The sequence below is a fragment of the Ambystoma mexicanum genome, chromosome 10, assembly GCF_040938575.1.
Source record: "Ambystoma mexicanum isolate Mex_15411 chromosome 10, UKY_AmexF1_1, whole genome shotgun sequence".
Taxonomy (NCBI): Eukaryota; Metazoa; Chordata; class Amphibia; order Caudata; family Ambystomatidae; genus Ambystoma; species Ambystoma mexicanum.
Genome location: NC_090932.1, coordinates 893,666,443 through 893,682,042, shown reverse-complemented (window position 1 = coordinate 893,682,042; position 15,600 = coordinate 893,666,443). Strand labels below are relative to the sequence as shown.

General features: G+C 46.7%; 1 protein-coding gene across 9 annotated transcripts in view; it reads right to left on the bottom strand.

The window, feature by feature from the left end:
- The window catches only part of MCF2L2 (MCF.2 cell line derived transforming sequence-like 2), a 3,251,461-nt gene that overhangs the window by 2,373,977 nt on the left and 861,884 nt on the right, over positions 1-15,600 (bottom strand). For all 9 annotated transcript variants that reach the window (XM_069618639.1, XM_069618638.1, XM_069618642.1 and 6 more), the window contains exons 6-7: positions 10,565-10,681; positions 5,958-6,107 (exon numbers count right to left, since the gene is read on the bottom strand). In XM_069618639.1, coding sequence (XP_069474740.1) covers positions 5,958-6,107; positions 10,565-10,681 — 267 coding nt within the window. The remainder of the gene's footprint in view (positions 1-5,957; positions 6,108-10,564; positions 10,682-15,600) is intronic.

Here is a 15,600-nt window from a genome sequence, read left to right as displayed (position 1 = left end):
TCAGGGGGAGCCCCTTGCTCTGTGATGCAACCCCTCTATGTGGTAAATGTAGGATCCCCCAAATCTGTCCCAGTGTAACTGTGGGAGGCTTTACGGGCCAGCAGCAGTTCTATGTGCCTTCTTCAAGAAGTGGGTTTCGTGATAACCAAACCAGAGGGTCCAGAGTAGAGTTTAGGGATTTTGTTCACCAAGAGATATGGTTACCCACAAATGAAGAAGCCCAGGCTCAGGGGGCCGATATGCCACGCCTGCCTGTTCCAAACATTGTGGAAATGGTTTTTAATGGTCTCTGCCAAAGGCACTGGGGGGAAAGGACCAGTCTGACTCATTAAACAAGCAGAACAACCAAGATTAACCAAGAGTGAAGAACGTGCACAGGGAGGAGCTGGAAGTATTTGTCGATAACCTATCATACGCTCAGGAATTAGTGGGAAAATGGACCCACTAAGCCCTCGTGCAATAATTCCTAGAGCGCGTTTATAAACCAGTACAAACCTGGATGGTAGGACCGCGTTCTAGAGCCTAAACTCTGGTGCAGTGAGAGGAGGGGGTGAAGAGAAGAGGCAGAGAGGGAACCTGCATTGGCCAATCCAAATAGGCCAACTGCTGGGAAGGTTCCATAACCAGAGATGGCTCACAATAGTGGGCCACTCTAGAGATCAGGCCACGTCGCAGGTGAAGACTAGAATCAAGAGCACACTAGGTACCAGGGCCCAGAGGCTGGAGGTGCCAGGCTATTAGTGAAGAGTTGAAGAGCAACCCACTGGGTTCTCTGACCTTGGTGGCAGTTCCAAGGACACCAGCACAAAGTAAAGAACTGTGCCAGACTTTAAGAACGCAGGTAGGGGTTCACCTGAGAAAGGCAAAGACAACGGGAAAGGCAGAGACAAAGAAGAGTTCCGGGATACTTAAATATCCCTGTGGCTATGAATGGCTAGGGGAATACTGCCCTGGGCAGACGCTCCAGAGAGAGAGAATGCGATCAGGGATAGGACTCGTGTCATTAGGTCTGTTTAGAGTAGGCTTTTACTGGGTTCCTTTTGTCCCAGAAACCGTCCACAGTTTCTTTAGAACGACCCTCCTTTGTTGATGCCTCAGAGGCAAGGTGTTTTCCCAACCATTCCTCCTTGAAGTAGAAAGTAAAAAGGAGTTGTTGAAACTCATCCTCGATTTCTGTGGTGCCTGCCCGTCACATACCATGCCATGGCATCCTATCAATTACATTTTATAGTGCTACAATTATTTGAGGGGTCTAGAATTGAAGGGTAGGGCCAAGGCGAAGGGACAACTGGTGGTGGGCAGGCTAGAAGATATGATATGATATGGCATTTATAACGCACCTATACACAAGTGTTTCAAGGCACTACGAGGCAAGGGAGGGGAACAGAGGGAAGACAGAGACAACGATCCTACTAGGTCGGGTGACATTGAGATCGCGCAAGTGCAGGGGAGGGGGCAGGGGGGAGGGGGACATTGCAGGGGGCAAGGGGAGGGGGCAGTGCAGTACATAGGATAACAGTGAAATAATAAAGACAATAAATAAAAATGCAGCCAGCTGGTGGCAAGTGCAAGGGTAAGTGCAGACATCAGGTGTCAAGTGCTAGTAGGGGCTATAGGGATACAGAAACAGTCCCCAAGTGTAAAGGTTGCCAGGGGGGCAGTGCAGGTGTGCAACTGGCAGGGAGGGGACCTGGGCCCGAAATCAGAAGGTAGCCAGGTAACCAGTGCAGTTTCAGAATCAGCCAGGAGATCAGCAGGGGAGAGGAGGAGAGAAAGCAAAAGCAAAGAGGAAGGTCTTTAGGTGCTTCCAGAACCGGAGATGGCTCTCCTCAAGTTTCAGAGAGGCAAGGAGGCTGTTCCAGAGGGAGCCCCCATCAGAAGAAGAGATGTAATTAAGTGTCTGCACTGCCCAGATTGGTGCATACTTTTCAATGCTAGAATTGTGTTATTTCTTTCCACAGAATGGCACTACAGGACCATTGGCAGCTGGCTTAGGTTGGTACTGCCCTGTGGTCAGAAACATACTATGGTGGAACGGTATGTCAATACTTTTGATTGTAGACAGTATTATTATTATTATTATTATTATTGTATTTATTGAGCATGGATCTACCTTCGAGAATCAATAGAGCACTTTACAGAGGTATACAACAGTTCAGATGCATAGCAGAGTGCTTTTCAAAGGTAACAACAGAACAGATATACAGCGTGGGGCAGGATACAGAGGGCAGAGAGGAGGATTACAGCTGAACAGGGTGGCGATGGGGCGTATGACATCTAGCAAGTCAGGTGGCATGGTGGGTGACGTGATGGCCTGAGTGTGGAGGAGGAGAAACTCTTTGAAGAGGTGGGTCTTGAGTTCTTTTCTGAATTGTAGGAGCATGGGGGCGAGTCTGATGCTGATGGGGAGGAGGTTCCATAGTCTTGGGGAATAGGTAGAGAAGGCTTCATTTCTGGTTCTTTCCTTTTTGTAGCAGCGGATTTCAAGTCTGCACATGTCCTGGCTTCTGGTGGTGGGCTGTCTGCTGGAGATGCTGAGTTTCGCCACGAGGAAGCTGGGTGACTTGAGGGCGACTGCCTTATAGATGATCCAGCAAGACTTGAAGGTGATTTGTGTGTGCAGTGGGAGAAAGTGAAGGTCGATGAGGGTCCGGGTGATGTGGTCGTATCTGCATAGACCCTTGAAGAGGCGTGTGGCCGCATGTAGGACAATTCTCTGGGGCACAAGGGAGGATAACGGGAGGCATTTGAATGGATGGAGTTGGCCCTTTCAAGGCAAGCTGTGAGTACAGCACGAGAGTGCAAGCAACCAGGGAGACAGAGGCAGAAGATCTAGCCATTAACAGTTTCCAACATTGTGGACTAAAGGTTGAGTGATACAAATTGAATATACTATAGTAGCCCAGGGCGGATGTTTGTGATTTCTTCGAAAATATTTTACCTAATGGAGATTTCACTGAATCCATTTCACAGAAAAACGAAATTTACTTTGTATTTTTTCTTTGTTATAATGAGGGGGGAGACCCCATTGAGCCCCCCTCATCCCCCTACCCTAACATATACCCTTACCCCACACCCCACCTATTATGCACTATACATATACCACTTTTTTTTGGTGAAATCTCATTAGGTAAAATGGTATTCGGTGAAATCTACGGTAACGGTCCAGGACTGTGCTCTGAGAGGGGGTGCAAGAAAGCCAAGGATGCAGGCAAGTCAGCACATGGTCTATTCCATGACTCCCATATGGACTGGATGTCACACCTCAAATGCCAGACCACAGTATTTCTAAGACAGCACCTACAACTTCTCCTAGAGCAGGTAACGTTCTGAATGCAGCATCAACCTGTTTCTGTGTAGAAAACCATGATAATAAAAAGAGACTCCTCCTGCATCCTCGCTCACCAAATACATATGTACACAGCCACTCTCCTCTCCTCTCCTCAAACAACCCAACAGCCATGTGCGATAAAGTCCCGTGTCTTATGCTAGGGGATGGGAAAGGGGTGATAGTGGTGGTAGGGGTCCACCACCCACTCTGTAATGTAGGCCCCGGGGAAGGGTTATCAGGGATCTACAGTTACCCCAATTCCTTCCAGGCCTCATATGTGATCGACAGCATCTTCTTTCCAAGCACCCTGTGCAGCATGACGTTGTACATTCAGAATATGCAAAATGACACGCATGGATCGTCCCTGCAGAATAAGTGAAACCAAGATGGTGGCTGGGATTTTTGAGACGATGGCCCATTGAGCCACAGGATGTGCTAATGACCACATAGTCTCAGGTGCAGTTCCTGCAGCTCCAATGTTCATGGTATAACCAAAAAGGTGATAGGTGGAAGGTTTTGAATACATCTAAATCACTGGCATTGCTCCGGGCAACGTTCCACACCACCGTTTTTTAGCCAGTGGGCGCCATTGCAAAAGTGGCCAGCCATGTGCCAATCAGTCAAGTACTGTCACCAATGGGAGCAGCCCTGCCCAAACTGCTAGACCAGGTCCCCTAGGCATGGAAACACAAGCAACTCTAGACATATTTCAGCCTTGTTTGTCCTCATCGGTGAGGGGCAGCTTGGTTGATATAGCGCACCGAGCAAGGGACCCACGTCTGGGCATACACTCTCTCACACAGTGAGACAACCTATAACCAATCACAAACACAGCTGCATACGCTTGTCCACTTTTCACACACAAAGCCCAGACCTTGTGGGGATAAAGGAAGACAGGTCTGACTGGAGGTGTGGGCTTTTGGAGTACAGAGAGCAGAGAGACATTCAGAGAGTGGCAGTGCAGCCAAGGAGAAAAGACAGCCGGAGAGCGATGTAGAGAATCAGCAGATGCCAGGGGAAGAGGGAGGCAGAGGAGTGGGAGTGTGGAGAAGAACAGAAAAGGGGGAAAGAGGAGCACCGGTGCAGAGAAAATCAGAGGAGTCAGGAAAAGAAGCAGAGACCTAGACAGGAGCAGAGGAGGGCAAGGTGGTGGAAGTTAAGGAAAAACAGTGTGTAGGAGGAGGAGGCCAAGATAGAGAGGAAGAGAAAGAAAGCACCACCATCAAAGGGGAGGCTGCGTTGACAGAGAGGAAAGGTGGGATTAGAAGTGAGGTGAAGGAATGAGCAGTGAGGGGACCAGGAGAGAGGCAATAGAGAAACAAATGCAAGGGGAGAAGGAGAAAGCAAAGAACCAGAAGTATAGAGGAAGGGAGAAGGAAATGGGCGACGGGAAGAGTAGAAGGGACAGAGGGACAGTCCCCACACTCTTGATCCTGACCTTCAGCCTACAGTCATGGAGAAGGGTGTGGTGGCAGTACAAGGCCTGGTGCCCAGACCAGACCACTGAGAAGTTGGGCAGGGGGTGGAGCTTATTCATCTCAGGGCCCAAAACCAGCCGAAGAGTCGGACACCTTGCCTAATCAAGATTACTCAAGGTACTAGGCGTAGTAATGTCCAGCATTCTAGAAGACCGGGTTTACCAATGCAATATCCTGCCATGACAAACAGCCAAGAACATGTTTAAAGTGTCAAGAAATAAGTGTGAGGCACTTAAAAGTCCAGAGACAGTGAGTAGCTGTTTCGCCACAGAGCAGGTAGGATTTCATTCAAGGAAGAGAGGTAAAACTGAGCGCTATGGACCTGAAGGCAAGCCACGGCATGTTTACCTAATCCCAGATACCAGCCGCAGGCTCAACAAAAAAACTCCTGTGTTCAATAAACCAGTTTAACCGACACCTTAACTCTGAGCTGTCAGTTGACCCCCCTGCAGCGAAACATGGCAATTGTGCCTCTCCCTGCCACACATTCCACAAACCTGTGACTGAAAGGTCCACCTGACAACTTAACAGTTGGCAGCCTCGCTTTACAAATGAAAGACAGACTTATATGTTGTTATGTAATCGTGTGATTCTGCAAATGTGCTACGATGCACAGTGTGATTTTAGGTGAATGCTTCGCTATAGCAGGCTGCCAGCATTACAATTGCTGTATACTTTTAACATGAACAGGCAATCCATGATGAGGATGGTGAGAAGGACAGGAGCAAAGGATCATATGGGGGAAACAGCATGTTGGCTTTAAGTGGGGATTGATAATGGGAAGGACAAGTACTGGACCCAGTGGCGTACAAGAGTCTCTGCCCACTGTGGCTTCAATCCCACAATCTGATGTTTGCGTAATAATTTAATCCATTGCTTCCTGCTTCTACAAATCAATAGTCAGTGCTGCTCATGAAGCTGTGTTGTAATCAGGATCTTTGGTGTTACTTCAGAAGCTCTTTTGGGGCAGGTGTTCTCCATGTCTGCCTTCAGTCCTAGTCTCCACCTGGACACCTATTTACACAGGGCGGCAGAGTAAGCCTCCTCTGTGGCAGGAATCCATGTCTTGTGTTCAGTGATCTCCTACAAAAGCAGCATGGCGGATACAAAACAAAATGCCATAAACCAAGGAGTCCCAGGCTTCCTACCTTGAGTTTGTCGTGTTCCTCTGTGTGGGTTGAGAGGAGCTCCTTGGTGCACTGTACATCATTAGGCAACTCTGTCTCCGCGAGCTCTGTTCCAAATGTCTGTAGCAATTGTGCTGTAGTCTTCACAGTCAGCGCAAAGTTTTCTATGGCCTGTAACGATAAAGCAGGATGTATTTCTCCACATCTATCGTTTGAGAGAGCGACAACTTAACAAGCCACGGGCAAGACTCTCTAAAACTAATTTGACAAATTCTGTACATTAAAATCAGCAGCGGTTCCCATAGGACAGGGGTCCGCAACCTGCGGCTCGCCAGATGTTTTGGACTACAACTCCCATGATCCCTCACTATTGACAATGCAGGCTACACTTGATGGCAGGTGCAGTCCAAAACATTAGAAGAGCCAAAGGTTCCATACCCCTGCCATCATGCAATTTGTTTCCATAAGCCGGTACAATAGCTCAGTGTGTAATGGACCCTCTGCTGAAATCTATTTCTGTGATATGCAGTTTCAAATGAAATTCAAATTGTTAAATGAGTACCAAGTTCTGTTGGTTAATACTTGCATATCAAAATGTTCTGTTTAAATCACCTTAGTGAAAGCGTTATGTAGATAACAGATTATATATAAGTGGCATTATTATTCGCAAAATCATCTTTTGAGCACGTTCCATGACAATTCACACCAATAGTGATATTACAACGTTCTTAACACAGAAACTGATTTAATAGTTGCTACTTTCCATCTGATACTTAGTTTCTTCTAGCACCTCATTTTGATGATCTCCAAGAACCTCTTTGTCTCCCCCTGTGATCTACCTCTGATTTGCACCAAACTCCTCCCTTTCTTCCCCCAAACTCCTCCCTTTCTTCCTCCATCACCTCCTCCTGCAGATTATCAACTCCTCTTTATTTCTCTCTGCCATATCTTCCTGATACAAGATTCTTCATCCTTTCCCTCTATCACCCCCTCTTTATTTCCCTCTGCCATCTCTTCCTGATATTCACAAGATTATTCCTCCTTTCCCTCTATCACCTCCTCTTTATTTCTCTATGCCATCTCTTCCTGATACTCACAATATTCTTCCTACTTTCCCTCTATCACCTCCTCTTTATTTCTCTCTGCCATCTCTTCCTGATATTCACAAGATTATTTCTACTTTCCCTCTATCACCTCCTCTTTATTTCTCTCTGCCATCTCTTCCTGATACTCACAATATTCTTCCTACTTTCCCTCTATCACCTCCTCTTTGTTGTCCTCTGCCATCTCTTCCTTATACTCACAAGATTTTTCGTCCTTTCCTTCTATCACCTCCTCTTTATTTTCCTCTGCCAACTCTTCCTGATACAAACCTCTTCCTCCTTTTCCTCTAACACCTCCTCCTGCTGTTTATCAACCTCCTCTTTATTTTTCCTCTGCCATCTCTTTCTTATACTCTCAAGCCTCTTCCTCCTTCTCCTCTATCAGCGCTTTCTGCTGTTTATCAACCCCTTCTTTATTTTCCGCAGACAATTCTTCCTGATACTCACAAACCACTTCCTCATTTTCTTCTAGCACAACTTCCTGCTGTTTATCAACCTCTTCTTTATTTTCGGCTGACATCTCTTCCTGATACTCACAAACCTCTTCCTCCTTTTCCTCGACCACTACCCCTGACGTGCAACAGCCTCCTCCTTATTTCCGTCTACCTTGTCCCATGCCCTTCTTACTCCTCTGTAGGCTCTTATTTTCTTCCATGCCCCTTCCTCTCTCCAACCATGCCCAAACTCTTGCCAGAAGTTCTTTCTCTGAAGACCACAGTTTCTGACTGCAAAACTGGGTTTATATGCCCTGTCACTCCTTTTACCACACTTTCATCCATGGTCTACACCTGTTCTGGAAAAATGGTGATGGCACCAAGACTGTTGGTGGTGGGTGGATGACCGTTCCTGGCCCACGGTGCCTCTTTGAGGTTTCCTATAGGGCTAGTGTTTATTTACTGCCACTGTTACTATCTTCTACCCAGTGGCGGTGACAATGTTCGTGTGACCAGGGGTCCATCCCATATGATCCCCAGGTCCATCATCTGCTGCTTTTGGGGGGGAGGGGGCATCCAGCACCATTGGTCACCCCACTAGATGTTCCCATAATCAGTTGTGGGGACTTCTTAACAGCACCAATACCCCAACGGATAGTCTAATGACAGCAGTCTTTTCATCATGACCAGCCACCACAGTCAAGATACCTAGCAGGATTGCTGTGAAGGGTCTTGGCGGGTAGCTTTAGGAGTGTCCTGGGGTCATCAGTGGTTAGTTGGCGTGCGTGGCTGTGTCTAATGTCATTAGGCCCATGGAAGACTCTGACTGGTACCCACAGAGCAGAGTGACCCCCGACCAAATTGTCCATCCGACGACCTCCTCTCACTGTCAATTAAGGGAGAAGAGTAAAGACTCAGAAGAGACACGAGTCTATCCACTGCTGCCAGTATAGGATTGTGGAGAATGCTCTCCCAGTTTGCTTTTGAATGGCTTAAGGCTGCCTTCCATATGAAAGGGTCTCTGCGTGTCCTTGCCCCTTGTCTCAGAGGATGCAAATTCTGAAGCAGCCTGCACTCGATTTTCATCCAGCGTGAAATCAGACTGTGGCAACATGGCTTTGGACCACGTCCATAGGCAGCTTCCCTTCCTTGAGTGCTGGGACTGGTGTAAATGCAGGAGAAGGGGGAAGATCGAGGGGGGAGAAGTGTTTCTGCCTCACCACGTCAAAGGCGATAAGGTGGGAGGACGTTCACAATGGAATGTGCACAACATTTGAGGTTATAAGATTCGAATCTGCGTCCTAAAGTGGTTAAATACTTGCATCTTGCATCTACAGTTGTGCCGATCTCTAGTTAAAGAGGCTCGGAATTAATTAAGAGTGGCCTTCTCAAGATCTGATTTGGAGGATAAAGAGACCCTCTTGCCAGATATGTTCTCCCAGAAGGTGATGTTCACACACAAGGAACCCACAGAACCAAGGAAGGACCTGAGCACTCTTGGTGATCTTGCCAGGAAGTTGGCCAATGCTGGGACTCCAGCGGTCCATACACCACCTTCCCTTCCAGAAGAGAGGAGCTACGAAGCGACCCGCAAATACCACAGATGGGACGCGTGGGACCAGATATTCCTCCTGCAAGGGGGCCAGTGGTGTTAGCCACAAAGAAATGCCAACGTTCACTAAGTGAGGCTTGGTATTGCAGATGGTCCCTGGTAGAGCGTCATGACATACCTTTCCAAGAAATTGCTCTCCTCTCTATTTCAGTGAGGGAGCTCAAGGGTAAGGAGGTTGGGGAACTCACACAGAAAGCAGCCATTGCACAAAGCACTGAAAACCCAACTTCTTTCTGGTGAAACGAGGTTAAAAGCAGTGATCAAGCTGAGAGGTTTTAATGAGGGGGCGTTTATTTGCCATTGAGCCTCCTGAAGGTTACCCTACAGGAGTGGGATCTTATAGCACACCTCAGCCTAAGAGATGGCTATCTTGTGGTTCTAATTTAACCTCACAGACGTGTCCTTCACTTCCGCAAGTATGATAGGACATAGGAATTTAGGAGTATCCTTGCTTCATCCATCGTCCACTCCTTGGTGTTTTTCCAAGCCCCTCTAAAATGTGGCTTTCTCATTGTGTTTTCTTGAAATGGGGTCCAGTTCCACTTGAAAAGTGTACACAAGTTGGCCAGATCTACTGAGATCAGTTCTCTCAGTACATCCTTGAACAGAAAGATATTGAGAACAGAAAGCGCATTGTTGTAAAATGATGGTCGAAGCACATGTTTTTAGATTGCATGTGGGCAGTAGGGGGGATTGTGTGGATGAGTGCAGGTCCCAGTGAGTTCGACACCCTGATGACCCAGACGCCCCATCTGCCGACTTCCGGCCTTTATGCGTGTCATTTCCGGTAAGCACTGCAGATTGCATTGGCATTTACATGCAAACTTGTAAAGGTGAATACCTCCACTGTAATGCGCAGTGTGTGTGATAATGCACGTGACATGAGTATTCTCTTGCATATGTAATGCACATTATAGTCATAGGTCAGAACTTTGAGCACTAAAGTTTAAAATACCACCACAAATTCAAAAGAGCAATCTTGAAAAGGCAGCAACATTGATACTTTGCATGAAACATTAATAACTATGAAAAAGGCGGTTAGAAAAATAATGAATTAATGTTTTCTAAATGAAGTTAATTTTGATAGGAAACGGGATAACATCTTAAAATGATCACAATCATGTGTTCCAACAACTAAGTCCCCCTACCACCCGCTACCACCACCAATAAATGCATTGAAACTTCAAAGCAGGGCCTCCCCGGCTGCTCCCACACAGATAGCACAGTAGAGTGATGTACTGTATCAGGATATCATGTTGGCAGCTGTTTGTTGGTTTGTACTCTTTCCACTTACCAAAAGTGTAAAAATAAATGAAACATGTTCTTACTGTATACAAATAAAAACTGTATTGCTAAACATGCATGTTTCAATGTTTTGCATGCAGAAACATACATGTTCTAACCATCTTGTTGCCAACGTTCATTTGTGAAGGTTGAAGCACACACCGTCCAGTGTAAGGTAAGTGCATGATTGCGTACCGTCCGATGGTGGATCCATTGGCCGTGGGCATATTCCAGTGCCCCCCCGAGCTCCAGCGTCAGCTGACTTTTGTCGATGTATCCATGAAGATCCGAAACGGAGTTCAACATGATGATCTGGAACATCAAACACATCTGTTGCTACACAGCTTTCAATTTCTCTGAAATCCAGTGGTAAAAGCAAGCAAACCAGACATGCAAAGTAAACCACACAGTTCCCAAGGCGATGAGAAGGTGTGATTGGGAAATGGGTGACATGGAGGGTTTTCCTATCAGACCACAAAGCAGGACATTTCATTGGAAGGTACATTTAAATGGACTCAAATAATATGAAATCCACCTGATAGTCTGATTGTGGCCCATCTCAGTGAGGTGTACATCGCTAGCTGAAGCGGTTTATCATTCTCCGATCTAGCTCTCTCTCTTGTTCTGTTTCTGCTCTCTCTCTCTCTCTCTCTCTCCCCGTATCTATCGCTGCTTCACTCTATATCTATGTCACTGTCTCTTTCTCTTGTCTCCCCCTCTCTAGATCAGAGTCGAGCTGTCAGCTGCACGTGTGTCAGTGTCATTCCAGGTGTTGACAACCACATGGACAGAGAAAAATGCAGATATCTTGAGTTGTTTTGGTAAAATAAGCTATTTAAAAATGAACATTATTAAATTATTCTAACACTGGAAACTGGCGCTTTTTTAAACAAAAGAAAAAAATGTACAGCGTTAATTTCGAATGATCACTTCCAGCATAGATAGCAGTCATAATAAGAATGTCACATCTTTCTTGTTGATAAGAGCACATTAACACAACTTAAAATAATCATATGAATTATGTTCTGATAGAAGGTCACCATTCCAGCATTGACAGTCTCTGGTACACTACTTCTGTACTGTTTTGAAATACCTCCATGAGAAACGGGAAAGGGACAAATAGCAGCAATATGCGTTCAAGCCTGCTTTGAATTAAGTCAACAAGCATTCTGGGAACACAAGAATGACCATAAATCTTTATGTTTGACAAATGTATCTGTGTTAAGAGAATTATATGCTGAACTCACATGATGCACGCTGGACTTGGCGCTCAATTAATCTTCACAACACTCACCCTAACATTAAAGTGTGTGTAACCATGAACCAGACATGCTCATTGGGACAATTTCAGCACTTGGCTAAAACGTCTAGCACTCTAATGCAATCTGAGCGTTGTCTTGCTTCTCATTTGTAGAGGTAACGTTACCTCTTCCCTCACAGTGAGCCGCTATCAGATGTTCACCTGTTATACTATGATGGAGTCACAATGCTTTAAACTGCATAGAATCTGCAGATTCTGTAAATGCCCGAGTTGCTGAAGTGCAGGTGTGATTCAGAAAGAATTCAAATTTTGGGTAAAAAGTGTGGTTGACAAAAATGATGCCGGCTGCCACCCAGCGATGGCATCAGGGCCTTTCAACTTTTTTCATTTGAAATGGGCCCTAGGCCTCAGAGGAGGGCCTCATCAGCTGTCCCACATTGGAATTCTTACTATACTGCAATATGTTACTACCAGATGGACTTTCAATGTGTACTTTACAGCCTAATGTTTACAGAGAACCGTTTTCTGCCCCATCTTGGGCTTATGAAGCAAGGTTCGTTTCTCCTTGTTGCCTTTTTACTCAGGATTCCTGCATAATCGCGCTTTGTCAGCAAGATGCAAACTAGCTTTACAGTGGGCATTCAGTGTTAAACCTTTGCTACTTTTCTGTCTCCATTATAATGCAAGAACCCCAGGGGGTGCTACAGACTGTTTGGCTCAGCTATAGACAGGGGGTCCCCAGACATTATGTTGAAATGGACCCACACAAGCCCTGATAAATCTTCCACTGGCACTGCATCACACAGCTTATTCATGCATAGTGAAGGCTCAAACCACGGGGGGGCCTACGCCCACCCACTTTTTTCACAGTGTGAGCCCCAAAGAAAAATTGGGGGATCGAACTGCAGTCGTCAGGTTTGGAGGCCATTAATGAGGGTTGAGTGAGGATGCCACCGAGCAGTGCCACGCAGAGGGGAATGTCATTGCTATTAGTGCCCATGGGCAAACCCTGGGGTGGTACCGGCCGCACGGGTCAAGTTATAAAGCACAGGCCGCCATGGAAAAGGTGGAGCCCTCTTCCATTTCTGTGTAGGATTGTGGGCATGTTGCCAGGTGATGTTGTGCGGGTGGCCGGGCAAAGGGAATGGGGCCAAGGGAGGGTGGAGCGGCCTGAAGGTATGGAGGTGCTTTGTGGCAGGGGGATGCGGTAGGGAATGAAGAGTGAAAGGTGGGGAGCTGAGTAAACCAACAGCAAGAGTACCTGGATCACGGCTCCTTGGAGGAGAATGAAAACATGAGCCTTAAGGTAAACCTTGCATTCTTCACTCACTGACTGACAGCGTGATAGTAGCCCTGAGTCTGCTAAGCTTGGATCCATGTGGCTACCTGCCATTTTGCACCCCCGTGCCCCCCTCGTACTCTCCCCCCCCAGCACACACACAATCAAGGCCACCCTCCTCTTTCAGTAGAAGGCATTCCCTGATGACTTCCCTGTGCTCATTCTTCTGGTGCTGTAACTTGTTGCGTTGGCGCGTCCGCCCGGGAGGAGTTGGGCAGGCTGACTTCCTTCTTCTTGAGGATGCTAGGATGTGAGTCAGGATAGATTGTGGGCTTGGGCTGGTTGCTAAGGGTGGCAGATAAAAGAGGGCAGCCAGGATGGAAATGGTTTTCTAGTAGCACATAACAATACCGTGGGTATTTTTCAAAATAATATTTAACAGTGCAACCAGACACTCTAAACACCTCCCGTCAGTCAACCGCTGGGGGGGATATTACTGCATGATTGCACAGGACAACAAAAGCAAATATCAAACTCCAGTTGTGTGGGGAGGTCCAACATTTGGTGAACACTCCATTTCGTGTAGTTGATGTCCAAAAAGCCAGTAATTAGGTACATTCCGTTTGGCTCCATGCAGACCAAAAACAGACAGGTTATGTTTCCAAACCATGCTGGCCGAGCTGTGCCCTTCCAGCCTTTGTTAAATGTGCCGGCACTGTGCCAAGAAAGCCGGGTTTTTTAAGAAGGATTTCTGATTAACATCGCGCTCGTATACATTCCAAAGCGTGTATGCACGCTGCATTGATCGTTAACTCGGCCTCTGTGTCTGTGCTTCTTGCTTTCCAGCTAATGCAGGAGAGGTCAACGACAAGTAAATAACACAGTGTTCAGTTTGCTGCGCTGTGGTTGTTTGATCACGTCTCACCCGTGGGAGCACACCCAAGGCACGCCTTTATAATATTAACAGCGACGCCAGGGCTCTTTGCCTCTCACTGCCCTGAGCCAACTTAGGCCAGAGTTGGCACTGCCAAAAGGCGGTTGAAGCTAGACCCCAGGGCGCCATTTTAACTTTACTAGTGGGAGAAGATTTAACATCTCTTGCTTCTTGCACCCTCATTTTCAGACACGCCTTCCCAAGGAGCTGTTGTGATCAGCACTCTCACGAGTCCAGGTTGTGCGGAAAGTCAAAGCTCGCATGCGCTGTCAGACCAATGAACATGGCCCGCAGGAACAGGTCTGCTTTTCATGTTGGTGTCCATGGCTCTGCCATCACAGAGGGGCATATAGAGTTCTAGTATAGAACTAGAGGGCTAGCATTCTGTGGAGCTCATTTTGCACCGGACGTAACGTGCATGAAAGGTGTACAAGGCTTGCACAAGGCTTTTAAACCTTTGATTCGTGCATCGCCTCAATTTCATTCATTTGTATGGCAGAGAGGAGGGGTGGAACTCAACGTGCCTTTCCAACACTCCATTCCTCTCCGCCATACAAATAATTCCAGCCTTTGCGCCAGCATGCATTTTCATGCACGGGCAAATGCTGCATATCCCCATGGAGCCTGTTGGGTTTATGCTTCAGTATAACACCTGGGGACTCCAGAGGGATCCATTGCACATTTTACCTGCCATTCTTGCATGGCGGGCAGCATGTATAATTAAACGCTGCTTAGCAGGCAGCGTTTAATTGTAAATGCTGCATGCGCTTGGCAGGCAGTGTTTACTCATTTGCTTGGTAGAGTGCAAAAGGTGGCGTACACTCTTATACGCCGCCTTTTCCCTGCACATTTGCACTCTGTTGTGCAAATGGCCAAAATGTGCGTAAGGAAGCTGCCTACGTTTATTTCTACACATAACTGCTCCCTGCCGCCAAATTACGTCTTGGTGCAACATGAGCGCCCATGTTTATTGATAGCATAAAGTGGTGCAGCCATGGATGCTGCGCTGGTGGGATAGAAGCAGTAGAAACCCCAGCATTTCCAACAGTGGACGTTGCAAAGAATGTGCAAAATGTGGGTTTGACATTTACAACAACATGTTAATCTACAAATAAAATCCAATTTCTAAAAGAAATAGAGTGCAAGTGTGTTCTTTCAGTCACTGATGGCCTCGTACATTAGACATGGCAATAAAATAATGCACTCAAAGATTTCCCACTGTACTCGCAAATCCCCTTGACCTTTCCTTTACCCCAGAATTCCTTCTGGTTTCATACTTCTTTTTAGACTCATGCGCCCTAAGTCTTCCAATTTTGAAAATGGGAAGATTCGGATAGATGTGTGCATGCAGTGTGGCTTTGCTGCTTGGAATTACACGGTGGGCTGCTGCCATTTCAAGTCCTGTGGCATGGATACCAAAATGTCCTATTCCATTCACGAGATGAAAACTCAGTCCTGGCTTCAACTTTGCATTCTGGGACTTGCAGTGCTGGATTTTACAACTGGGACATCCAGGACTACAATTCCCTGAATGCAAAATTAAAGCCAGGACTGGACCAGTAGTTCCCCGAATGGAGCTTGTTGGCATGTCTCCTGAATTCTAGGACTTGTTTTTTTTGTCCCCATTATGGACCTACTGTTCAATCACAGAATGCAAAGAAAACGAAAACAGGGCTGGCTGATTTTCTCGTGCATGGAATTGGGAAACTTGAGAGCTCTGTTTCTGAGCTGCATTACCAACACGCCCTATTCCGTAT